The 27,907-nt window shown below is 48.3% G+C and overlaps 1 protein-coding gene across 11 annotated transcripts in view; it reads right to left on the bottom strand.

Moving 5' to 3' along the window:
* The window catches only part of mast2 (microtubule associated serine/threonine kinase 2), a 77,489-nt gene that overhangs the window by 43,129 nt on the left and 6,453 nt on the right, over positions 1–27,907 (bottom strand). For 9 of the 11 annotated variants that reach the window (XR_015762633.1, XM_014967151.2, XM_088004771.1 and 6 more), the window contains exons 2-3: positions 18,341–18,491; positions 17,706–17,872 (exon numbers count right to left, since the gene is read on the bottom strand). Coding sequence is in view for 10 of the 11 variants with exons in the window: in XM_014967151.2 (XP_014822637.2) it covers positions 17,706–17,872; positions 18,341–18,491 (318 nt within the window). In the remaining variant the exon portion in view is untranslated. Of the gene's footprint in view, positions 1–11,156; positions 11,835–17,705; positions 17,873–18,340; positions 18,492–27,907 lie in introns of those variants that run through there. The other 2 variants (XM_088004773.1, XM_014967158.2) reach the window with 2 other exon arrangements.

The following is a 27,907-nucleotide window of genomic DNA, read 5'->3' as shown; positions in this document are numbered from 1 at the left end:
TCTGCAGGTTGATCTAACGCTGATCTGCAGATCCATCCTCAGGATTTTCTTGCATCTTGCTTTGAGGAAATCAAAGTTTTCCAAATGAGACGTAATTAACCGCAGTTATATAAGAAACCTTCAGGAATAAAGAGCTGCCTGTGTTATAATCCATCTTAAGATAAATCTAATTAAACTCCGGTTTAGGTCAGTTCACTGAAACCGGAACGCTTTCACAACGTTCCTGCAGCAAATCCTGCAGAACTTTCTGTTCCAACCAACCGTCAGCCAAACAAAGCCCTGCTAAAGCTAGCAGAGAGCCGCCGTGGCGGATGACCTCAGCATCCGCTGATGTGTCCTAATGAACGCCTCGTAGCTGCTGGTTAACGACCCGCACCAGTTATGGCTCTACTGGGAGCACTGGGAGGCTGTCCTGGTTAGACACAGAAACACACTCTGGGTTGTATTAACACGCCTGATGTCCACCGCAGGCTGAATGTTTGTGTGTCTTCAGGAGAAAACATCCATTTGTGTCCAGCTTTTAATCTTCAGCAGAGCAGATGAAACGTCTGCAGCTGTAATGGCAGCCAGGCTCTGAGAACAGGCCGGGCTGCTGAGACTGGCTTCGTTTCCAATCATTAACGCGCCGGACTGAAGTGGGGCTCTTAGCCGGGACGAGGCCGTGGGAGGAAGAGCGGCCGTGACCCGCCAACATAAAAGCCTCCAGAGATGAGGAAATGTGGATCTTTGAGGTGAGCAAACACTCGTTCTGTGTGGGTTATGTCATAATTAAGCAGCTGAATATTTGATGCTTCATGTGGAATTATTTAGTTAGAAGAAATGTGTTTTCTTTCTGTTCCACCTCCAACGAAACAATGTTGGCTGTAATTAGCTAAAATGCTATTAGTTTTACAGTAGCACATAGCTTAAAATTAGCAACAAAGATTAAGTTTGCTATAACATGCTAATGCTAACATGTTTGCTAACAGTCTTGCTGTTTACTTTGAATGATCAGCTTCAACAATAACTGAAGAACCTTGAATGAGTTATATCAGCATTTATGCAACAGTGAGAAGAAACCTGGACAAGTTTTCCAAAACCTTCATGAATCCTGGAGCACTAAAGTCCAAACCACTTCAGGAGGACATGAGAGCGTTTGGCTGGTTGGAGGGAAAATTCATATCATAGAACTGAAGGCTGGACCATGACATTAGCTGCTCAACATTTTCCTGTTTCCTGGAACAGAGGTAATTAAATTCAAATCACCGGCCTAAAAATTGGATTTCCTTTTTCTCTGAAAGGAAAAATAAAGCGGAGCATTCATTCTGAAGCAGAGGCATTGAAACGTTTCGCCACATGGGCCGAAATCATCGAGTCGAAAGGGCAAAACTATAAACCACACATGCAATAACTGAGGACAAGAGATCTGGAAACTGTTCCAGATCTAACACATAAAAAAGACAATAAATTAGCAGATTCGGGTATGTGGGGTCCTGTTCACTGTGGAATCAGAAAAGAGGAATCCTTTGACTTGTTTTCATGTTAAGCACATCTGAAAGCCTCCAATCATGTCTGCAGGTGGAGTTTCCTGAATGATTCAGGCTGCAGGATTACAAACAGATGCAGAGGATTAAATCTGTCCACTTTGCTTTCAAATATGAACCAAACTGATTGGGTTCCCCTGCAGCTGCAGACAAACCAGAAGTCCTCTCACACACTCACACACACACACACACACTCACACTCACACACGCTCACACACACACTCAAACACACACACACTCACACACGCACACACTCACACACACACACACTCACACACACACTCAAACACACACACACTCACACACACACACACTCACGCACACACACACACACTCACACTCACACTCACACACACTCACACACACACACTCACACACACACTCAAACACACACACACTCACACACACACACACTCACGCACACACACTCACACACACACACACACACACACACACACACTCACGCACACACACACTCACACACACTCACACACACACTCACACACACACACACACACTCACACACACACACACACACTCACACACACACACTCACACACACACACACACACTCACACACACACACACTCACACACTCACACACACACTCACACACACACACTCACACACTCACTCACACTCACACTCACACACACACTCACACACTCACACACACTCACACACACACACTCACACACACACACACACACTCACACACACACACTCACACACACACACACACACTCACACACTCACACACACACACACACACTCACACACACACACACACTCAGAGGGGACAACGAGCTGCAGGCACCAAGACGAGGAGCCGCCATCCAACATGGCTGACGTCTGGCCTCAGTCTGGAGGCGAACCGCCGGCGAGGCAACAACACGAAGATAACCGGAGTTTAACCGTCTGGATGGAACCGACCGGACTGGGAGGGGTTCTGGACCGACTGGGCTGGGGGTTCTGGACTGGGCTGGGGGTTCTGGACCGACTGGGCTGGGGGTTCTGGACGGGGCTGGGGGTTCTGGACCGACTGGGCTGGGGGTTCTGGACCAACTGGGCTGGGGGTTCTGGACTGGGCTGGGGGTTCTGGACCAACTGGGCTGGGGGTTCTGGACCAACTGGGCTGGGGGTTCTGGACGGGGCTGGGGGTTCTGGACCGACTGGGCTGGGGGTTCTGGACCCACTGGGCTGGGGGTTCTGGACCCACTGGGCTGGGGGTTCTGGACGGGGCTGGGGGTTCTGGACCCACTGGGCTGGGGGTTCTGGACTGGGCTGGGGGTTCTGGACCGACTGGGCTGGGGGTTCTGGACCCACTGGGCTGGGGGTTCTGGACCCACTGGGCTGGGGGTTCTGGACCCACTGGGCTGGGGGTTCTGGACGGGGCTGGGGGTTCTGGACCCACTGGGCTGGGGGTTCTGGACCCACTGGGCTGGGGGTTCTGGACTGGGCTGGGGGTTCTGGACCGACTGGGCTGGGGGTTCTGGACTGGGCTGGGGGTTCTGGACCGACTGGGCTGGGGGTTCTGGACGGGGCTGGGGGTTCTGGACCGACTGGGCTGGGGGTTCTGGACGGGGCTGGGGGTTCTGGACCGACTGGGCTGGGGGTTCTGGACGGGGCTGGGGGTTCTGGACCGACTGGGCTGGGGGTTCTGGACCGACTGGGCTGGGGGTTCTGGACGGGGCTGGGGGTTCTGGACCGACTGGGCTGGGGGTTCTGGACCAACTGGGCTGGGGGTTCTGGACTGGGCTGGGGGTTCTGGACCGACTGGGCTGGGGGTTCTGGACCAACTGGGCTGGGGGTTCTGGACCCACTGGGCTGGGGGTTCTGGACCCACTGGGCTGGGGGTTCTGGACCCACTGGGCTGGGGGTTCTGGACGGGGCTGGGGGTTCTGGACCCACTGGGCTGGGGGTTCTGGACTGGGCTGGGGGTTCTGGACTGACTGGGCTGGGGGTTCTGGACTGGGCTGGGGGTTCTGGACCGACTGGGCTGGGGGTTCTGGACCGACTGGGCTGGGGGTTCTGGACGGGGCTGGGGGTTCTGGACCCACTGGGCTGGGGGTTCTGGACCGACTGGGCTGGGGGTTCTGGACGGGGCTGGGGGTTCTGGACCCACTGGGCTACATATTTAGCTAGAATGTAAAACTATTTCATATTTAAACAATCGTTAGCTCTGAGCTAGCTAACTGTGGCATTTTTAAATGAACGAATGTATGAGGAGAGCATGGACTCACACTTGTCCTCTTCTTAGAGGCTAAATAATCATTGGTGTTAATTTGTGTAACTTTATGAGCATCGGCCTCGAAGGACGTCTGTAATTATCACCATCAGTTGGACAAACGGCTCAGATTTCCTGATTCCAGCTCCGGTTTAGATCGGCAGGGAGCAAACCAGGAAAATCCAATTAATGTTTTTCCTGTGAGATGCAGGAACCCGGCTGCCTGATGGACCCGCGGTTCCCGCTGAAGCATCAAGCTAACGGCCTGCAGGCGGAACCAGATGGAGACATTAACCAGTCTTTTCCTCTTTCCGTTCTCCATTTTGTTTTAACGGAGCCGTCCCACACAGAGCGCCACCTTTCTGCAGAGACTCCTCTGCAGACGATTTTATTTAGTGAAGAATCACTAGCTGCGTCCTTGGTGCATAAAGCAGCTTAATCACAGATCCTTCCTGCAATAAGTCTTCACATCCCTGCTGGTATTGAACTCTGTTCGGGTTCGTGTTTTGTTTTCGGATGACCCTGGTTTCTGATCAGAAATGTTTCCTTCCAGAACGTCGCAGCGCTCCGGTTTATTCCCACACTGGATTCTGATTTCACCCACTCATCAGGAAAACAGGCGGCCGTTTGTTCCAGCCGGACGCCGATCTCCCACCATCATTCCAGCTGCAGGACGATCCAAACGCCAGCTGCTCTCCCTGGAAGCCAGAGCAGCTGCAAGGCATGCTGGGTAATTCTTTCACAGATTCGTTCCTCAAGCAGAGAGGATCCAGCATGAACGCAGGCGGGAGAAAAACGCTTCACTGAGATAAACACGAAGGAATCCACTCAGCTCCAGATGTGACAGATAAAACCTCTAGCAAAGCAGAAAACCTGCTGGACGCAAAGATTCGTTTCATCAGAAGGGAAAGAAACATCTGAGCATCAAAAACACGAGTCTGTTCAGCCTTAACAGTTTCAATCCCTGCAGGATTTAAAGGTAAACATCTTCAAAAAAATAAACCCCAAACCGCTCTTTGTACCGACTTTCAAAATAAATGCACCACCAAACACAAACAGGAAGCACTTCCATATATGGATGATGACAAAGCATCTGGAAATGTTTGACGGTTATCAGAAAATATTTGCTTTTGACTGGAAATGATGTTTTTATGGGAATGTGTGGAAAAGATGGAACAATAATTTTTGCTTGAGAGGAACTTGGATGACCAGAGGAAGCAGACGGCAGGTTTCTCCTCTGAGCGTCGAGTTTACGGTCGTACCAGAAACACGTGAATTAAAACGTTCCGACCTGAGCATTTATATGTAATAAAGCAAAAGTGATTAACTGCATTTAAATCCATATAATATATCAAAATTACCTCGTTAATATCCAGATCCTACTCTAAAAACGGTAGTGCAGGAAAATGTTCAAGTAAAACCCAGACTGAGTATGTGGAGAAAATGGCGCTTACATCACTGAACGGCTCGCTAACATGAAGTAAGCTAACGCAGCTGACAGGAGGAAGACGAATGAAGCAGAAACTGCTACGTTACACCTGAGCGCCGACAATGTTTCAGTGTTAAATGATTCATCCTGTGCTGAAGCAGAGAACGTTTCAGGCTCTCCACTGGGTGCCGGTTTGCTAGGTCTCCAAGCTGCTGGACTCCTGATTTCCCCTCCACACACACTGCCCTGCCATCACTCTTCAGCTTCGCTTCAGACACTCATGAAAATGACCATGAACTAAAAACCAGGAACATTTAAAAAGAAAAGCTGTAAAAACAACGACGCATGACGTTTAAAACCTTTCAGAGTTTATCCTCAGAAACAGCAACAAAAAAATCAGTTGGACAAAATCACAAAATCACAGAACGTTCCCAGAAACTATGTTCCAGTCAGCGATACTTTATCAAGTAAAAAGTGGCATCGGATAAATTATTCAAGAGTAAAAATGTATTTGGTGAAAGTTGACTCAAGAGCATCTGATGAAAACATTGATCATTTACCGCTGATATGCTGATCATTTAAAGATGAAAATAATTCTAACATAAAGTGGAAACATTTTCCTGTCGATAATAAACCTGGTGAAACGTTAGCAGGATGTCTGCGTCAGCTGGTGAATCCTGGTGAAACCGGCGACGTCACTCAGGATCCTGCTAAAATCCTCCAGGTGTCAGTAAACGGACCTGGCGGTTCTGAAGAAGGTTCTGGACTCGTCTTCCTCACCTCTCTGCTCTCCTGCATGATGTTCAGCCTCAAACCAAACCAGCTGACCGACCGCCGGCGCTTCCTGTCACGGTCCGTTTCCACGGCAACCTGCAGCCCCGGCGGGCTGGCCATGGGCCGCGGCGGACCTGCAGCCGGACTGAGGCCCGGTCCCAGCAGCACCGGCGCTTTAATGCCTCCTAATCCCATAAGAACATTTAACCGTTTCCCTTTAACTGGGCCAACTCTGGCTCAGAACCAGAGCTGCAGATTTCACAGACTCAGAACCAGAGAGGCGGTTCTGGCCACATTCGCTCTGGTACTGCCGGACCTGGACGTGTTCAGAGAAAACTCTGAACACGTCCAGAAGGCAGATTGAAGCAACATGATGCTGAACAGGATTTAAAAACCGCTGCAGCCAGGGGGCGCCGTTTTTGAAAAGCTGGTTGGTTTAACCCAAACTGGACCAGTACTGGTTACTAACTGGGTTATTTTAACCAGCAGGTTTTAGCTTGGAAAACTGTGCTGTTGATCGAACAGAACCAGAGCCAGCAGGAAACCCTTAAATCCACTCAGGTTTGTTTAAAGTCCAACCAGTGAAACCAGTGAAACTCCGATGATTGCAGCTTTTATCTCTGAGATTTTCATCTCCTGTCAGTCGTTCAGAAACGACGCAGTCAGCTGATTTCAGGAGAACTCCCAGCAGCCCCAGTCTGGGCCGACCGGGAAGCAGACGGCTGATGTCAGCAAGTCGCCTCCATGAAGACTCCGGGTCGAATCGGGTCGCCAACAGAACGCCTTTTGTTCGGGCCGCGCGGCGCTGACAGAGCTCTGAATGGACGAGCTAATCCTGTTTCTCATGCTGCAGCAGAACCAGTCTGGGCGTCTGGCTGACTGGGAACCAGTTACCACAGGAACCAGTTACAACAGGAACCAGTTACCACAGGAACCAGTTACCACAGGAACCAGTTACCACAGGAACCAGTTACCACAGGAACCAGAGAAACTGGGACAGCTTTTGAAACTCAACCACAACACAAGTTCTTAAGAAGTTCTTATAAAAACTCAGAGACAGACTCCATTGTCAGGGGGCGGGGCTTCGCTGTCAGGGGGCGGGGCTTCGCTGTCAGGGGCGGGGCTTCGCTGTCAGGGGGCGGGGCTTCGCTGTCAGGGGGGCGGGGCTTCACTGTCAGGGGAGGTACAATCTGATCTGGATCATTCTTCATGTTACAGATTCTCTGATCGACTCCCCAGCTGTTTCCATTAACATTTTTTATGCACATTGTAAGAAATTAAACTAGAAATGGTTGCTGAAAGAGGAAAAATCTGAAAAAAACTTCCTCAATTTTGCAAAAAAGTTTTCATGGCTAGCTTGATGTGGGTTCTGGTTTCCAAAAAGAAATTTGACAGGCTAACGGGGAAATGAAAACATCTGCTGAATAAGTTTTAGCTAAAGCCAAAATCCACTGGTGGGCCAGAGCCGTACCACAGGAACCAAACTCTGAACTCTTCCTGCTTCTGAGTGCTTTGCTCCATGCCAACTAGCAACCTCTACTTCCTGTTGGCAACCTCTACTTCCTGTTGGCAACCTCTACTTCCTGTCGGCAATCTCTACTTCCTGTCAGCAACCTCTACTTCCTGTCAGCAACCTCTACTTCCTGTCGGCAATCTCTACTTCCTGTCAGCAACCTCTACTTCCCGTTTACTCCAGTCATGCGTAGCGTCAACATCTGATGACATCACGCTCTGCGTAGCTCGGTTGATTCTCTCCAATTAGGCGATGAAATCGCCTAATTCAGATTTTCCTTTTTCTGTGACGTTTTAAAACTTTGTTCAAAATTCAAAACATTCAGATGAAACAGCTGCTGCAGTGAATCAGATGAGCAAAACGTGATTTTTAGCGCTAATCGGTCAGATTGACTGTTTGGCTGGAAGTAAACCTCCACTTCCTCTGTTCATCTGAGGGGCTGTGACCTTTGACCTCAGGAGGCCAATGAATCCAGCTGGACGCTCCTGCTGCGATCCAACCTGCTGTCCTGACCGGACCTTTCCTTCCAGAACAAAATGTTCTGCCTCATCGCTCCGTCAGCGCCGCAGACGCTCCTGGACCGGATCGTCCGACCGCGGTGGATCGGACTCCGGTACGCCTGACTTCCTGTCCAGCTGGTTCCAGATGTTGCTGCGGCAACGTGAGCAACCAGCAGCAGCCGGCGCTCCAGAGGAGGCATTCCCTCCAGAACCACTCAGCTGTCGGCCCAGATTCTCCGACCCAGGAACGGGCCGACCCGAGAACAAGAATCATTTTAAAAAATCCCCAGAAAAACCAGGAGCAGAAATAAAACCAGCAGGATGATCCAGTAGAACCTCGGTACCAGAACCAACGGGAACAGACAGAATCCTTACTTTGACTAAACTTTTAAGAATCAATTAATTATTAATGATAAATTAACATGAGCTCAATAATTCTGATTATTGATATTTTTGAAGGGAAATTTTGTTAACAGAAACTTCAATTTTATTTATGGTTTCAGAATTTTATTTGTTTGTTAATCATTTTTAGTTGTTTGATTTTGGATATTCAAAATCTCTGAATAATATCAAAATATTCAAAGATGCTCCTAGAAAACAGATTTTATAAAGCAAAGTTGCCTAATGAAGTTACAAAACTATTGTTTATTAATAACTGGGACAATTATCTGTCTGAAACGGAGCTCTGCGGCGGCCATCTTTACCGTCTGAAACGGAGCGCTGCGGCGGCCATCTTTACCGTCTGAAACGGAGCGCTGCGGCGGCCATCTTTACCGTCTGAAACGGAGCGCTGTGGCGGCCATCTTTACCGTCTGAAACGGAGCGCTGCGGCGGCCATCTTTACCGTCTGAAACGGAGCTCTGCGGCGGCCATCTTTACCGTCTGAAACGGAGCGCTGCGGCGGCCATCTTTACCGTCTGAAACGGAGCTCTGCGGCGGCCATCTTTACCGTCTGAAACGGAGCTCTGCGGCGGCCATCTTTACCGTCTGAAACGGAGCTCTGCGGCGGCCATCTTTACCGTCTGAAACGGAGCGCTGCGGCGGCCATCTTTACCGTCTGAAACGGAGCTCTGCGGCGGCCATCTTTACCGTCTGAAACGGAGCTCTGCGGCGGCCATCTTTACCGTCTGAAACGGAGCTCTGCGGCGGCCATCTTTACCGTCTGAAACGGAGCTCTGCGGCGGCCATCTTTACCGTCTGAAACGAAGCGCTGCGGCGGCCATCTTTACCGTCTGAAACGGAGCTCTGCGGCGGCCATCTTTACCGTCTGAAACGGAGCGCTGCGGCGGCGATCTTTACCGTCTGAAACGGAGCGCTGCGGCGGCCATCTTTACCGTCTGAAACGGAGCGCTGCTGGGAACGACTACATTTCTTTTCTTCGCTTGCTTTGCGTCGCTTTGGGGTCAGAAACTGTCTACATAGATCTCTGATTAGCTAGTAGCATTAATGACGACACGGAAAGATAATCTGACTTTCCCCCCCTAAAAAATCGCAATTGAGCATCTTCCATCCAACAGAAGATCTTTGGCAAACAAAATGGATGAACTTCAAGCCCAAAAAGAACCAGACCAGAGTTTTACATCATTCTGCAGTCAGAGGCCTCTTCAGATTGGTTGTAAGACTGACTGGAGGTAATCAACGACTCTGTGAAGACAACATTTAATTCCTCTCTAGGATAAATAGACCAGTGGTTCTTAACCTGGGTTCGATCGAACCCCAGGGGTTCGGTGAGTCGGTCTCAGGGGTTCGGCGGAGCCTCTGCCGCGGAGGTAAAGACACACTGTGTAAAGTCGTGATGACGCCCCGCTTTGCCATCACTTGCTCCAGAGGATCACGTTACATTGCTGAGCCAATCAGAGCTGCGGGAAGGAGTTCCTCTCAGCATGGATTTGAACTTGTGTCTTTAATTACTTCAGCAAAACTCACCGTTTTTACCAAATTCTATAGTCTAAATCTGCTCCTTAGTCACATCTTTTTGGGGTTGGTACTGCCTCTAGTGGCGTGGAGGAGGTAACACAACTAATATAATTACATTAATAAATCAGAATACCGCAAATTATTTTCTGTGTTGGGGGTGGGGGGGTTCGGTGAATGCGCATATGAAACTGGGGGGTTCGGCACCTCAAAAAAGGTTAAGAACCACTGAAATAGAGAATTTTAAAACTGAACTTTAAAGCTGAACTTTGGGTGAAAGTGAAATATTGGTTCAGTGAAAAGAATCTCTGGTCAGGGATGAACCGATCACCAAGATCAGCTGTTTCAGCTTCCTGCTACGGTCACATGACCAAACAGACGCCATGACGCCGCTCCCAAAACACAAACAGCAACAACAAGGAAGTAAACATCAGCTCAGCTGTCAGCATCAGACCGGGACCGATGTTGACGCAGAGCTTCTCTGGTTCTGGTTTTAGCAAAGAGAACATCTCCTGTCCTGAAGAACGCTCAGCTGTTCAGGTGAAAATGAACCTTAAATATAATCAATATCTGATCAGAAGCTGCTGATAAAACTAAAATACGACTTAAATTAAAAAATATGAAGCATTTCATCTGAAATCCTGCATGAAGCCCAAAAATAATCCAGGTCAGCTCCAGCTGCCTGGTGTCCTGGATGGACCCCCTGTAGCGGAGTAAAGCTTCTTCTCAAACAAGACGGAGGCTCGTATTTCCTTTACTGAACCCTTTTGTTCAGTATTTATTGAAGAGGAAAAAAAGGGCTTCAGCCGATAAAAACAGAACAACAGCAACAACAACTGCTCGTAACCAAGCAATAAAATCAACAAAGCAAGATAGTGACTAAACAGTAACAGATCCTTAAGCATTCTTCAAAATAAAAGACTTCCTCTATTCAAATAAATCATGTCTTACACTGAAATATATTTCACTTCGCCTTTGTAATTGTATACAATCATATTCAATATAATAATAATAATCATCATGTAAATTATGCTTAACATATAATTGTAATCAGTCACTTATCATGCAAATATACTGAACAACATAAGTGTAAAAAAGTCACAACACCCCCGCCCCGCGTGTTTAGAAACCCTGGATCTGCAGGAGGGAGTGCTGACTCAACGACACCGGACCAGAAACTCAGAGATGAACAATAATGACGTCCAGAAAGTCGTTAACACCTGAACATCCCCGTCATCTTCCTCCTGCTGACCTTTGACCCCTGCAGAGACCCTACCTGGAGCCCTCTGCGCCTCAGGATGCTGGAGTCGTCCATGATCCGTCTTCCTGCCGACTTCAGACGCTTCCTATGGAAACCGCCTGGGAGGAGTTACATAAGGGCCCATCTGCCAGATCCAGCCCGGTTCTGACCCAGATCCAGTGTTTTCTCCTCGTCTCGTCTTCTGAATCCTCTCCTGCTTCTCTTCCTGTTATTCCGGCTTGTTGTGATGAGCAGACATGCGGATCATTCCTGTGTTTCCGTCCGGAGCCGGGGCTCCATTCATCGGACCGGACCGGACCCGCCCTCTGCCTTACTGCAGCGCTCCGGACCAGATTCCTGAGGGATCTGGGATGAAAACAGGAAAAGTTGCAGCCGGGTGTTTGCTAGCGGCCGGCTACGGCGGCCGTTTCCATGCCAACGGGCCGGGCCAGCGCTCCGGGTTCTGGTGCCGCTCCAGCAGAGCTGCGGTGGCGTTCCTCCCTCGCCTGCCGTCGCGCTCTGGCTCCGCCCCCTTCCTTTCATCACACACTGCCTCTCTCTCTCTCTGCTGCAGCGACCAATCAGGAGCCAGCAGGAGACGGACAGACGATCGCAATGAATGAGAGAAGAAGAGCGCTCCTCCCCCACACACAGGGAGAGAGAGAGGGGTGTGTGTGTGTGTGCGCATGTATGTGTGTGTGTGTCTCAGTGTGTGTGTGTGTGTGTCTCAGTGTGTGTGTCTCAGTGTGTGTGTGTGTGTGTGTGTGTGTGTGTGTGTGTGTGTGTGTGTGTGTGTGGTGTGTGTGTGTGTGTGTGTGTGTGAGAGAGTGTGTGGCTCATGGTTTCTGTCAAGCAGATGAATTATTAATGATGGCAGCAGAGATTAAAGGCTGCGGAGGATTGAGCAGCGCCGTGAGACCGGCTGCTGAACATCGGGTTTCATCTGGATCGGAACAAAACGGGAAGTTTTAATCCCTGGTTTTACTGCAAAACCACAGATAAAGGCTTATATAATTTATCCTGGAAATGAAGTGATTTAAATGAAATTTTATACGTTTATGGGTGAATTTATGATAAGAAAAAGAAAATAATTTTCATTTTGTGGTTTCTTGTTGCCACAGAAAGTAAAGAATAACTGAGGTTCTGCAGAAGCTGCAGGAGGAACTCAGAGAACAAAAGCTAAACCTGCCAGGAAAGCGTTTTCCATGATGGCCGACAGGTGCAAAGTCAAAGTAATCGGCGAAACGAGCTGCAAACACATGAATGATGAAAACTACAAAAACAAAAAATAAGTGCAACAGAAAAATGCTGCAATCAGCAAAAGGGAGAAACGAAGCAAAGAGCAAAACCAGCAGCAGAGCAGAACTCCTCCAGACCAGCAGGGGGCGTCTGTCACCAGACGACTCCTCCTCCCCGCTCCTCTCAGACCGGTTCTGTTCACAGCCCGGTCCGAGGGAAGCGGATCCGTCGGCGCCCCCTCCCCGCCCCGCTCAGAGCCTCGGCGTTAATGAGGGCAAAGGTCACCGGGGTCAGAGACAGGAATGTTCACACGGTCAGAGGAACCGAACCGATTCAGAGCAGACCGGACCGCCGGGACCGACCAACTGTGTGTGTCAGTCAGTTTTATTTATAAAGAACCGTTCATACTAAAGGCTCAAAGTTCTTCAGAAACATCATAATTCATTTTATTTGTTTATTTTTCAATGTTAGGATGTAAAGTTTCTCATTAGCTGAGGATGTTATAATTCAGTTACCCTCATTTTACTGGAAAATGACCTCAAAACAACAATATTATCGTTTATCGCAATAATTGAATTTATCGTCCAGACGGGTTTGTTATGGCGACGCCACATCTGAACCAAATCAACATCTTTCGCCTTTCAAAGGTTTCTGCTGAGAAATGTGACAGGAAATCAGGAACTCATGTTTCTTCTGCCTCAGAGAGCGGTCCGGGTGTTTCCATCAGCCGGGTCCGTTTGGACCCGTTTGGACCCGTCAGGCCCAGACTCCTGGCCTCCAGCATGAAGCGGACCGCGACTCGGAGGAGTCTGAGCACATCGACCGCTCCAGGCTGAAGGTTTTTATTTTATCATGTCGTCGAATCAGTTTCACTTTGGCGTTCAAACGAGTTCCGACTCTTCCAGTTGAACAGGAAACAAGAAACCTGGGCAGATTTTATCCACCACAGATGATCCAGATTATTCTGAGTTCAGCTCAAACAGAATCAGAATCTGATGAACCAGAAACAGCCTGCAGCTGAATGTGACCCGTCTGGTTCTGAGGTCCAAATCCAGCTGCCTGAGGTAGAACCAGCAGCAGACGGTGCATTCAGGAACGACTCGTAAAGCAGACAGACGCATTTAAAGGACAAGCATCACATTAAAGATGGAACAAGCTGCATGGAGTCTGTAACGTTACACACCTAAAGATTAACAGGAATAATTTATAAAACAGCTAATTAGCAAACTGAATATTTAGCTTGAAACTAAATTTAGCTAAATATGTAGTTAGCAAACAAAATAATTAGCTTGAAGGTTAAATATTTAAAGTTAAATGTTTAATTTTCAAGATATTTAGATGTATTTAAAATGCTTTGTTCGACGCTAAATACTTATCTAGCATAGCTAACTAAATTCAGATTTAGTTAGACGCTATTTAGCTTGCTAACTGAACATTTAGCTTATAACCTAAATCTTTAGCTAATTATTTAGCTCGCTGAATAAATACTAAGTTTGAACCTGACATTTATAACTGAATGACTAACATGGTGAAAATCTGACTGCTGACAGAGACAGAACCGGACCGGTCCGGTCCGAATGAAACCGGGAGAGACGGAACCGGACCTCAACAGAATCCAGCAGTCTCTGCAGAACCCGGGGTTCTGCTCACCGTTCTGTCAGTAAATCAGACTCGGTTTAAACTCATCCTTAAAGTGCAAAACCTCGACCTCCTCAACGTAAAGATAAATAAACCAGAATCAGTTTGTTCATCAGTCTGTCGCAGGGCAACACAGAGACACACAACCATGCACACACACTCACACACCTAGGGACAATTTGGAGAGGCCAATTAACCTGACAGCTATGTTTTTGGACTGTGGGAGGAAACCGGAGAACCCGGAGAGAACCCACCATGCACAGGGAGATCATGCAGACTCCATACAGAAAGACCCCGGGCCGGGAATCAAACCCAGAACCTTCTTGCTGCAAGGCAACAGTGATACCAACTGTACCACTGTGCAGCCCTATTTCAGATTCCCAAGTTACATTTTCTTTAGAATATTTAAGATACTCTCCACAAAAATACACAAATTTTATGCAAATAATTTTGAGTGACATTTTGTTACGTCGCAAAAACTTTGTGGTTTGTCGAGGAAAGGAAGATCTGAATGAACTGGACACCTGAAGTCTTCATGGTTCCTAAGACAGGTGGCTAAAGCAGGGAGGGAACAGCTGCAGTTTGTGAGCATAAAGTTTATCAAGTAACAAAATGTTTTTATTCCTGTATATTTTGTTCTGTTAGTGAAAATATCAGCTGATCCCTACGAATAAACGACTAACCACAGATACTTGTCCGGAGTTACACGACAACCCTCCCACTTCTGCTAATGGCTTTGCTGTTGACTATTAGCTGCATGCTAAGCTAAGTGCTGTCTTAGCTAGGGAGGAAGATGAAGAGTAACAAAACAGAGTAACATGAAAACAACGATAAAAAAATGTAGAAACACGTAAAGTAAACCCAAAGACAGCACAGAGCAGCATTAGCTTTCCACAGTAGCATTAGCTTTCCAGAGCAGCATTAGCTTTCCACAGTAGCATTAGCTTTCCAGAGCAGCATTAGCTTTCCACAGTAGCATTAGCTTTCCAGAGCAGCATTAGCTTTCCACAGTAGCATTAGCTTTCCAGAGCAGCATTAGCTTTCCACAGTAGCATTAGCTTTCCACAGCAGCATTAGCTTTCCAGAGCAGCATTAGCTTTCCACAGTAGCATTAGCTTTCCAGAGCAGCATTAGCTTTCCAGAGCAGCATTAGCTTTCCAGAGCAGCATTAGCTTTCCACAGTAGCATTAGCTTTCCAGAGCAGCATTAGCTTTCCACAGTAGCATGTCTTCCATGCAGCACAGCTGAACAGGAAACGAGCTGCAGACAGTAGACATCGTTTATGTTTGCTGTGTCAGCTAACGGTGTGCAAGTTGTGTCAAAACAACTATGCAGCTTTTATTGCAGATCTGTCAAATAAAAAAGCTCAGCAATAGATTGATGGTGTGAGAAGAAACATTTATTTTTAGAGTGAATATTTAGTTTTATTTGTCTGAAGGATTTAACCACTGAATGAAGGATCAGCATTCTGTTGCTGCATTTTTTAGCAAAGAAATTTGTCCTTTTTTAAAATGAATTAAATAGTTTATTTACTTAAATGTTATCTTTGTGTGTTTGTAGAACTTAGTAGGATCTGCAGAACCAATTACTTGATTAACTGTCTGAATACTTGATTACTAAAATAATTATCTGAAGGTACGGCTACGATCAGAAGCTCCTGTCTGCTGCTAAAGCCTCCATCTTAGCGGTTCGACCTCAGATGAAGAGCAGCAGCTGAGGAAGAGGAGGACAAAGCTCCTAAAACTCTTCCTCCTCTGTGGCAGAGACGATAAGAAAACACTGAGTCAGCCTGGAGAGACTGAGGGGAGAAACCAGGAGAGAAAACTGGGCTGAAGAGACACAGAGAGGACAGACTGCTGCGCGTAGAGGGGCAGCTAAACATGCGGCTGCTGCAGCTAAACATGCGGCTGCTGCAGCTAAACATGCGACTGCTGCAGCTAAACATGAGGCTAAACATGCGGCTGCTGCAGCTAAACATGCGACTGCTGCAGCTAAACATGCGACTGCTGCAGCTAAACATGAGGCTAAACATGCGGCTGCTGCAGCTAAACATGCGACTGCTGCAGCTAAACATGCGACTGCTGCAGCTAAACATGAGGCTAAACATGCGGCTGCTGCAGCTAAACATGCGACTGCTGCAGGTAAACATGCGACTGCTGCAGGTAAACATGCGACTGCTGCAGGTAAACATGCGGCTGCTGCAGGTAAACATGCGGCTGCTGCAGGTAAACATGCGGCTGCTGCAGGTAAACATGCGGCTGCTGCAGGTAAACATGCGACTGCTGCAGGTAAACATGCGACTGCTGCAGGTAAACATGCGACTGCTGCAGGTAAACATGCGACTGCTGCAGGTAAACATGCGACTGCTGCAGGTAAACATGCGACTGCTGCAGGTAAACATGCGACTGCTGCAGGTAAACATGCGACTGCTGCAGGTAAACATGCGACTGCTGCAGGTAAACATGCGACTGCTGCAGGTAAACATGCGGCTGGACGCGTTTAGCATCGACCGCCTGCGTTCAGAGTCGCCGCTGCCGACGGATCGGCTGCTTCGGTTTAAAGGTTTCAGTCCAGATTCAGATGAGATGTGAAGCTGAAAACAGAACCTGATCTCACTCTTCAAAATGGGAACAACTGGAGAACATGTCTGACAAACGCCTTAAAGCTGTCAGAGGTTTCTCTACCACTACAGAGAGGAAGAGGAGGATGGAGAGGAAGGCCACTGATGGAGAACTGCAGGACAGACCGCCCCACTGAAACAGTTTAAATCATGTCAAAGCACCAAAATTATTGTTTCTCATAATAACCGTTGATTATGGTGACCGGGTCGAGTCAGGATGTAATGAGCTTTGGCTCTGAAACCGGAAACCAGTTTAAACCAGTCCTCTGCAGAACTGCTTACTGGTTTTCTCAACTGTTGACTGAATGTTTTATGAATCTGTGTTTTTGTGCTGAGCTGTTGGTTCAAAGTGCAACACAAATAAACTCGATTGATTGTTTAAAAGTTATTAAAAGCTGATCTGAAGTCAGATCCCAGCAGAGGAAACGGGAGTCTGATCCAATCTGCTGGAGGTCAGACTGGCCTCTGCTGCCCCCTGCTGGTGGCGCTCAGCAGCAACTCTGATCATATTTAACTGTTTTTCTGTACAAACTGCTTGCATCAGCGTTTTATCATCTTATTATGAAACATATTAATAAACCGAACTACAACTTTCAATCTGCTGCAGCTCATTTCACCATTTCAAACCTCAAAACAGTTTCTAAGTTCAGTTTATTAACTCGATCAGAAACATTTAATCCAGACTGATGAATGATTCTCTCAAGAGAAAAAGTGAAAATGATTTACTGAGACTTTAAGACTTAAAACGATAAAAACATTTAAACTTTGGTAACTTTTATTTGACAATCATTTGTTCACCTCATTAATTTAAACGGTTTTCTCAGCATTTTAAGACTTTATTCTGGAAATATTCTGACTTTATTCTCAAAGTTTTTCTGCTTTAATCCTAATCTGTCCTAATCCTCCATTGGCTCCCTTCTGTTCATGTGAACTCTGCTGCCACCAAGTGGCCGGAGCATCAATACAGCCCATAATAAAGTCCTCACACACACACACGCACACACACACACACACGCACACACACACACACACACACACACACGCACACACACACACACACACACAGGAGCTGTTGGGTTGGTACTGACCAGTCCGCTGAGCGAAGGCGCCGACTGGCCCAGAACCTGGCTCCTCATCCGGACCAGGTTGTTCCCGTCTCCTCCGCCGCCCGCCGGGGCCCCGGGGCCAGCAGGGGGCCCCAGCAGCTGGCTGACCCCCCCGTGGAGGCTGCAGGACAGAGGCAGCAGCTGCTTCCCTGGGGAGAGGAACCAGACCCACCAGAACCATCAGGACCGGGTTCTGGACCCAGACAGCTTAGGTTCAGGGCTGGATAACACGTCACATCAGAAGCTTTTCTTACCAGTTAATTTTAATAATTATTGATTATTTTTTAGATATTTGAAATGTCATTTCCTGTTTCATCCAGTTTTCACTTCCAGTCGTATTTTTATTTTTAAGCTGCTATGAGGAAAACCTGGACCTGCTGCTGCACCACTTACTAACAGGTTGTTGCTAGGCAACCACAGAGGAGTGAGTTAGCCGTAGCTAGAGCAGCTACAGTCTTTAATCTGCCTACATCTCCCAGAATGCTGTGCAGTTCTGGATGGCAGTTCAGTCAATATTCTATATTTAATCAATGTGTTATCCATAGTTATTGATCACATGCGATAGTTATTGTTGTTGTCCAGCACTGGTTATAGTTCTGGACCCAGACGGTACCCACCGGTCATGGCCAGGCTGCTGCGCCGGGCCCGGTTCTCATCCTGGCTCAGCTGCCGGTGCAGTTTGGACTTGGTGGCGCTGGTTGCCGCGGGTGACAGGTCGGGATTGCTCAGCTTCCTGAAGAGCAGAGGGGGCGGAGCCACAAACTCCTTCTGGAAGAAACAAGAAGACGGTTCTGGTGAGACGGGTTCTGATCCGGAACCGGGCTCAAAGGTTCTGACCTGAGGTCTGGTGGTTTTATCTGAGATTCTGTAATAAATAAAATCTGCAGAAAGGTGTTTTATTATCACTATTGAATATTTATTCTATTTTTTATTTTTAAGATGTGCAACAAGACATCAAAACATTCAAATGTTTGTAAAGATAAAAAATTCATTTAAACAAAACGTTTGAGTTTATCCATCTGGTTTCTCTTTGTTTTTATTTTTTTAAATAAAGTTTTTATTGTTTTTGTTGAACAGAAGAAAAAAGTCCAAACCTGGAACTGAACCAGCAGCAGAGAAACAAAAACTAGAAACTGAGTTTCTTCTTTAATTCTTCAACATTTTATTCATCTTTTTATTTTTAGTCATGTTTTGTTTTTTCAGCCTGAAGAGTCCGACTGCCAGGTTCAGAACCATCAGAACCGTTCTGATGGTTCTGAACCTGGCAGTCGGACTCTTCAGTTCTCTGGATGAACTGAAATGTCTGTGTCACCCTGGAGATTAGTACAGTTCATCCATTCATCCATCGACCAGCTCCATGCAGCTCCAGCTGCGACCAGCAGGTGGCAGACTGAGCCCAGAACCAGCTGGGTTCTACAGAACCGCAGTTGCTTATCACATGCTTCCATATGCAGAAACTGGAACAGAACCAGAGGTTCTGCAGTGCTCTGGACCGGATCAACCTCTACTTCCTGGTTGGTCATGTGATCAGCCTCTACTTCCTGGTTGGTCATGTGATCAGCCTCTCCTTCCTGGTTGGTCATGTGATCAGCCTCTCCTTCCTGGTTGGTCATGTGATCAGCCTCTCCTTCCTGGTTGGTCATGTGATCAGCCTCTCCTTCCTGGTTGGTCATGTGATCAGCCTCTCCTTCCTGGTTGGTCATGTGATCAGCCTCTACTTCCTGGTTGGTCATGTGATCAGCCTCTCCTTCCTGGTTGGTCATGTGATCAGCCTCTACTTCCTGGTTGGTCATGTGATCAGCCTCTACTTCCTGGTTGGTCATGTGATCAGCCTCTACTTCCTGGTTGGTCATGTGATCAGCCTCTACTTCCTGGTTGGTCATGTGATCAGCCTCTACTTCCTGGTTGGTCATGTGATGTCTGTGTGATCTGGATCTCTACAGACTTTTTGCCTCATTGACAGAATCGTTTCTCCAGGTCTTTCTTGGCTCATCAGCTGTTTTCTAATTTGTTGACCAAATTTTTACCATTCTTGACTTTTGGTCCAGGGGGCCAAACAAAATCAGTTCTAGGACCACAGATGGCCCCTGGGCCACGCTTTGGGTCAAATGAAACAAACTCAGGCGTTTACCAGCTGAACCGCGGCAGAAAGCTCAATGGAGAGGAAGAACCAGGAACCGCTTTCTGATCCAAACCGGACCTGAACCGGGCTCCTGTCAAACTGGCTCTGCTGCGGTTCCGGTCGGATCCGCCTGTAGCTGGACATGGGCCCAGTCACTGCAGCAGAACCTGACCAACGCTGCAGCTGGATGTCACTGCCAGAGAAATGAAGCTCAGCTGAATGACGTGGTTAACAATAAAACAGAAACACGTTTGGGATTTTTAGAAGAAACTGGATGAAAACAAAAAATAAAAGTGTTTTTATGAAGACATAATCTCATAATGACATCAAATCTGAGTTTTTAAACAACAAACGTTATTTCTTTTCAGTTTGTCACTAGAACTCAAGTGTTAGGGTTAACCAGCAAAAAGACCTTCAGTTATTTATTACAATCATTTAAAAACCTCCAGGAGAGAAAAGATGGCCGCTCCAAAAAAGACCAAACATAAACATAGAACTGATATTATTACTGCAGTTACAACCAATTTTAAATTTTTCTACGCTGTAATTATTTTATCTTTGTATCCATTAGACCATCTTAGTTATCAGGAACATCCAGGACTAAAAGACTTGAGGAAAATATGAGAAAAGACAAAGCATGAAAGGACTGCATGATATAAAAATGTTGCAAAGGCGATTTTAGTAAATACTGACAGCAACAATTTGCAGTGGTGATAATACTGGTAGATATTTTAATGGCAATAATGTTGGTAAATATTAGTGACATTATGTCCTACTGGCTAAGTGTCACTTAGGATGCTCCGATCTCTGCCGATTTTCATGTTAGGTATAAATGATACTATGTTATCTGCCAAAATGGATAAAATGATCTGCAATAAATTCACATAATTTACACGTAACAGACATATTTTAATACATATCTAAAATCTTTTTTTAAGTTCCCTGCTGCAGCTCTGAGCAGCTTCTCAGTGTGAGTTCACCGTCTGGAGGCTGAGCGGCTCCGTCCAGTATCGGACCGACAGCGGGACCAGAACCAGCGTCTCGCTCCGCAGCTCCACACCAGGATTTGTTGCTGCGCAGTGTGAAGGAAAGAGACCAGCTGCACAGGCAGGTGAGCTGCAGGTGATCAGATTGTGATCGGCAACAAGAGACAATGATCAGCGATCACCGATCATACACTTCGATTATGATCGGTGGGCGATCGATCGGCTCACCTCTAATGAAAACATATATCAGCAAAGAACTACTGCTCTGAACAGTCTGCAGTGATATGAACATTATGTAATATTGTGATGACGACACATTTGTGATGTGCAGCTTTACTAATGATGAAAGCTGCCATAATGCAATTTAATGAATAAATAAGTAACTTTGTGCTGAGTTCATGTTAACCTGGATCAGCTGTTTACATCTCAACATGATTCAGATTTACTGTCAGGGAGCCGATAAGACCTGACCGACATCAACGCCTGGTTATTTATGCATCATCACAGCTTGTCTGCCTCAGATGGTCAGCCAACACCCCGGCTGCTTCACAGCCACCTGACCACACGTCACCTGACCAGACGTCACCTGACCACACGTCACCTGACCACACGTCACCTGACCACACGTCACCTGACCAGACGTCACCTGACCACACGTCACCTGACCAGACGTCACCTGACCACACGTCAACTGACCACACGTCAACTGACCACACGTCACCTGACCACACGTCACCTGACCACACGTCACCTGACCAGACGTCACCTGACCACACGTCACCTGACCACACGTCACCTGACCACACGTCACCTGACCACACGTCACCTGACCAGACGCCACCTGACCACACGTCACCTGACCACACGTCACCTGACCACACGTCACCTGACCAGACGTCACCTGACCACACGTCACCTGACCACACGTCACCTGACCAGACGTCACCTGACCACACGTCACCTGACCACACGTCACCTGACCACACGTCACCTGACCACACGTCACCTGACCACACGTCACCTGACCACACGTCACCTGACCAGACGTCACCTGACCACACGCCACCTGACCAGACGCCACCTGACCACACGCCACCTGACCACACGTCACCTGACCACACGTCACCTGACCACACGTCACCTGACCACACGTCACCTGACCACACGTCACCTGACCACACGTCACCTGACCACACGTCACCTGACCAGACGTCACCTGACCACACGTCACCTGACCACACGTCACCTGACCACACGTCACCTGACCACACGTCAACTGACCACACGTCACCTGACCACACGTCACCTGACCACACGTCACCTGACCAGACGTCACCTGACCACACGTCACCTGACCAGACGCCACCTGACCAGACGCCACCTGACCACACGTCACCTGACCACACGTCACCTGACCACACGTCACCTGACCACACGTCACCTGACCACACGTCACCTGACCACACGTCACCTGACCAGACGTCACCTGACCAGACGTCACCTGACCACACGTCAACTGACCACACGTCACCTGACCACACGTCACCTGACCACACGTCACCTGACCAGACGTCACCTGACCAGACGCCACCTGACCACACGTCACCTGACCAGACGTCACCTGACCACACGTCACCTGACCAGACGTCACCTGACCAGACGCCACCTGACCACACGTCACCTGACCACACGTCACCTGACCAGACGCCACCTGAACAGACGCCACCTGACCACACGTCACCTGACCAGACGTCACCTGACCAGACGTCACCTGACCAGACGCCACCTGAACAGACGCCACCTGACCACACGTCACCTGACCACACGTCACCTGACCAGACGTCACCTGACCAGACGTCACCTGACCACACGCCACCTGACCACACGTCACCTGACCACACGCCACCTGACCAGACGTCACCTGACCAGACGTCACCTGACCAGACGTCACCTGACCAGACGCCACCTGACCACACGTCACCTGACCACACGCCACCTGACCAGACGCCACCTGACCACACGTCACCTGACCAGACGTCACCTGACCAGACGTCACCTGACCAGACGCCACCTGACCAGACGCCACCTGACCAGACGCCACCTGACCAGACGTCACCTGACCAGACGCCACCTGACCACACGTCACCTGACCAGACGCCACCTGACCACACGTCACCTGACCACACGTCACCTGACCAGACGTCACCTGACCACACGCCACCTGACCACACGTCACCTGACCAGACGTCACCTGACCAGACGCCACCTGACCACACGTCACCTGACCAGACGCCACCTGACCACACGTCACCTGACCAGACGCCACCTGACCACACGTCACCTGACCAGACGTCACCTGACCAGACGCCACCTGACCACACGTCACCTGACCAGACGCCACCTGACCACACGTCACCTGACCACACGTCACCTGACCAGACGTCACCTGACCACACGTCACCTGACCACACGTCACCTGACCACACGTCACCTGACCACACGCCACCTGACCACACGTCAACTGACCACACGCCACCTGACCACACGTCACCTGACCACACGTCACCTGACCAGACGTCACCTGACCACACGCCACCTGACCAGACGTCACCTGACCAGACGTCACCTGACCACACGCCACCTGACCAGACGTCACCTGACCACACGTCACCTGACCACACGTCACCTGACCACACGTCACCTGACCAGACGCCACCTGACCACACGTCAACTGACCAGACGTCACCTGACCACACGTCACCTGACCACACGTCACCTGACCAGACGCCACCTGACCACACGTCACCTGACCACACGTCAACTGACCGGACGTCACCTGACCGGACGTCACCTGACCACACGTCACCTGACCACACGTCACCTGACCAGACGTCACCTGACCACACGTCACCTGACCAGACGTCACCTGACCAGACGTCACCTGACCAGACGTCACCTGACCAGACGTCACCTGACCAGACGTCACCTGACCAGACGTCACCTGACCAGACGTCACCTGACCACACGTCACCTGACCAGACGTCACCTGACCAGACGTCACCTGACCAGACGTCACCTGACCACACGTCACCTGACCAGACGTCACCTGACCAGACGTCACCTGACCACACGTCACCTGACCAGACGTCACCTGACCACACGCCACCTGACCACACGTCACCTGACCAGACGTCACCTGACCACACGCCACCTGACCACACGTCACCTGACCAGACGCCACCTGACCAGACGCCACCTGACCAGACGCCACCTGACCAGACGCCACCTGACCACACGTCACCTGACCAGACGCCACCTGACCACACGTCACCTGACCAGACGCCACCTGACCACACGCCACCTGACCACACGCCACCTGACCAGACGTCACCTGACCACACGCCACCTGACCACACGTCACCTGACCAGACGTCACCTGACGTGTGGTCAGGTGACGTGTGTAACAGGCGGCCTCAGGACCCCATGAGATCACCAAGGAAACCACATCATCATCATGAAAGTCTCCCGCCTGCAGTTCTGGCTGCTCTCACGCGACAGAGGAGCAACAATTCGGCTCTTTCATGAAGCCATCAGCCGCAGCGCCGCATATCGCCATGGTTACGTAACCCAGACATGGACTCCATTAATCCTGGGAGGCGGCGGCCAGCTGCCAGACTACATGCGAGGCTCGACCGCAGCGGTTAGTGCAACTGCTTTAAGAGGAAACTCAAACCGCTGGGTCAGAGAGAGGTCAAAGGTCAGATCTGATGGAAACATGCGGAGAGGGAGGAGAGAATGGGTCGGCTCTATCCAAAACTTGGCGATGGCAGCATCACGCTGTGGGAAGCTGCAGCTAAATCCTGCTGCAGAAAACCAGAGACCCAGATGCATTATGGGATGGTTAAGATCAAAACTGAATCAGGAGCTTGAACGGCCTAGTCAAAGTTCAGATCTAAATGTAACTGAGAATCTGTAGAAATAAAATGAACCCCCAGCAGGTTTCACCGACTCAAACTCAAGACTTCAGACAAAAATATACAAATACAAAGTTCATCTGGACAACGGGACATACATTTGCTGTTACCCAGAAAAAAAAAGCAAAAAAAGCTAGCTAGCTAGCAAGGCTACGTCAGCAGTGAGTCAGAGCGATGAAGATGTTTGTGGCTCAAACTTTTGCCAGACAGAAAAAAAAGTCCAGAGAGAGAAAAAACGATACACCAAATATACACGAATAAAAAGTCGGCCAAGACAGAATTTAAGACCCACGAATAACGTATTAAAGGCTAAAATACTTTTATATGAATTTATGACTTCTTAAAGGGGCAGTATTCCATTTTATAGCAAAATCAAGTAACTATATTACCCTCAGTTATAATTTGCTATATAAATCAAATATAACATTAAAGAAATTTTACTCCCTGATTTCACGCCTTGAAATTGCACCTCTGTCTCTTTAAGAAGCTCCTGCTGTTCCTGAAGCTCCGCCTCCAGGAAGTCATGCCAACATGGTTCCTCTATTAACCCTTTAATATTTTTACCAGCGCTGCTCTGAGCAGCAGCTCCTATAATGAGCTCAGCAGCGGTTTGCTAATTGCTGCTGGCTAGTCTGAAGGAGCCCGAAGGCGGGGCTAGGCCCAGCCAGGCGTTTTGCACAGCTGAAGGCTACACTCCATGGAATAACAATATAACCTGATGGAAAGATATTTTAAAAAGTTGATTTTACACAACACTGCCCCTTTAAGGAGGTGGACACCCTGACCTCAGGGTTCCTCCGGAGAACGAACCTCAGGGTTCCTCCGGAGAACGAACCTCAGGGTTCCTCCGGAGAACGAACCTCAGGGTTCCTCCCTCAGGGTTCCTCCGGAGAACGAACCTCAGGGTTCCTCCGGAGAACGAACCTCAGGGTTCCTCTGGAGAACCTCAGGGTTCCTCTGGAGAACCTCAGGGTTCCTCCAGGCGTCTGTAGAAACCCTTCAGAGTCGTTTCCTTCCCGTCTCTCAGACTCTGAACTCAGAGTGATTGTGCTGCAGCAAAACGTTTCCTCCAAAACAGGATGTTCTGCTCATGTTTCCCTGATCTTTTAATAGCTTGTTTCTCTACAGCTACAGACGGCTAACATGAGGTTCGGGTGGAGAACGGGTGGGGGGTGGAGGCAGGAAGAGACGGTGCGCTGCACCAGTTGTTCTTTGGGTCTCTGCTGCAGAGCTGGAGCCACGTTCAAACACACAGACTTTGATAAGATCACATCTTCCACTGAATCAGTGCAACAATAACCGTTTGATGCTTCGGCCATGACAGCTTCCTGAGCAGACAGGAAACACCAGCAGCTCTGCAGTCTGGTTTATGGGCCAACTTGCTCCTGACACAAGACACCAGGGTTCAGCCTCATGTTTACCAGCTTCAAGGAGAAGCTAAGAGGTAAACACGGCTAAAATTAGACAGAAAATCCATTAGCTTCTATTACACGGGCTAACCAGACAGTTAGCATCCGCTGATAACAAGGCAGCTAGTTAGCCAGCCAATAACAGACCAGCTAAATACTCAGTCCAGTTAGTGATCCAGCTGTTATTAGGTCAGTTAATCAGCTAATAGAACAGCAAATTAGCCAGCTAACATCAATCTGGCTAATTAGCAAGATAATGTTAATCCAATTAGTGAGTCAGCTAATATTACCCTGGACAGATAATATTAGCCCAGTTAATTAGCTAGCTCATATCAGCATGGCGAGTTCATTAGCTTATATTACAGTGGCTAATCAGCCAGCTAATATCAGTTCAGCTAATTCCTATGATTTCAGATTCACTTCATTTTGGTAAATTTAAAAGTTTAAGGACAAAATCAGCAGTTTTAACATGAACCATAAAGGAAGCAAAGTGATTGGCTGCAGCATTTGGTGAGACGTTCTCACTCAGGAACTGATGCGCTGCGTCGGTTTGTTTCTGGGGGCGTCTGAGAAAATGTGGCGCTGATAAAGAGGGAGGAGGCGCTGATAACTGCAGCTGAACGCCGTCACTCTGATGCTAACGCTGAGCTAATGCTGAGCAGCTGCAGCTTCCTGTGCAGATGGGAAATGCTCACCGACTCCAGAACTTTCTGCTGGAAACCCAGAAAAGTGCTGATCTGGATACGGCAAGCTGTTTTAACATAAAATCTGTTTCACCCAACTATCTGTAATTAATTACAATCCAGATTTCTAAAACTGAGTTTTGATCCGGCACAACCACATCGATACTGTCCTGGTATCTGTGTTTATATTCTGCCTAGCAACAATTCTTTTGATGAAATTCCTCTCAAGATGGCGTCATCGGATTCGTCATGTGAAGGGTCAAAGATCCGTAATTATAATTCAAGAGATATCAGATGTAATCATGGCTCAACATTTCATTTTTAGATATCTGAATTGGGACATTTTGCGTAAGGCTCCTTGTGCTGCCACTTCCTCTTTTGGGTTTCCTGCACAAATTGTCAGAAAATGCCAGAATGTAGAAAGTTCAGCAGGTTGGGATAAAAGGAGAACTTTGACAATCTGAAGACGGCTGCAGAAATCTGAAAGGATTTCCTATTTGTTTTCTACCAAGACACAAAAAAATGCATTTAAAAACAGCTTTGAAGAGCTGAAAGTGCTGCTGTCGACACATTAATGGGCCTTTTCAGGCTTTCTTTAAGATTTATTTATTATTTAAGTAGTCAGAATAAAAAGCTAAATATATTAAATTTACTTTACGATTAGTCAATTTCATTAAAATTCAGATAACTAGTAATTAATTATAGATATCTTCAGCGATTTAATAGTGAATTAGTATAATTAGAAATATCCTAATGAACTAAAATAAAATAAACCAGATCCAGATGTCTGGGATGTGAGTGTGGTGAAGCTGATTTTATGATAAAACGGCCTGCCATAGATCCTGTTGTAAACAGAGCTGTGTTTCTGGCTGATCAGCTGCTGCGCGGCGCCGTCTGTCAGCAGGTCGGAACACGCTGCAGCACGCGCTGCTGCAGCCCGGCTGGCTGCGAGACGCCGCCACGCCTGTCCAACAGTCTAGATCTGTGGCACATAGAAGCTGAATGCTGCT

This window comes from Poecilia mexicana, unplaced genomic scaffold, assembly GCF_051168715.1.
Source record: "Poecilia mexicana isolate PSO_F unplaced genomic scaffold, ASM5116871v1 scaffold_4, whole genome shotgun sequence".
Classification (NCBI taxonomy): domain Eukaryota; kingdom Metazoa; phylum Chordata; class Actinopteri; order Cyprinodontiformes; family Poeciliidae; genus Poecilia; species Poecilia mexicana.
The sequence above is the reverse complement of the archived record's forward strand: the minus strand, read 5'-3'. Positions and strand labels throughout refer to the sequence as shown.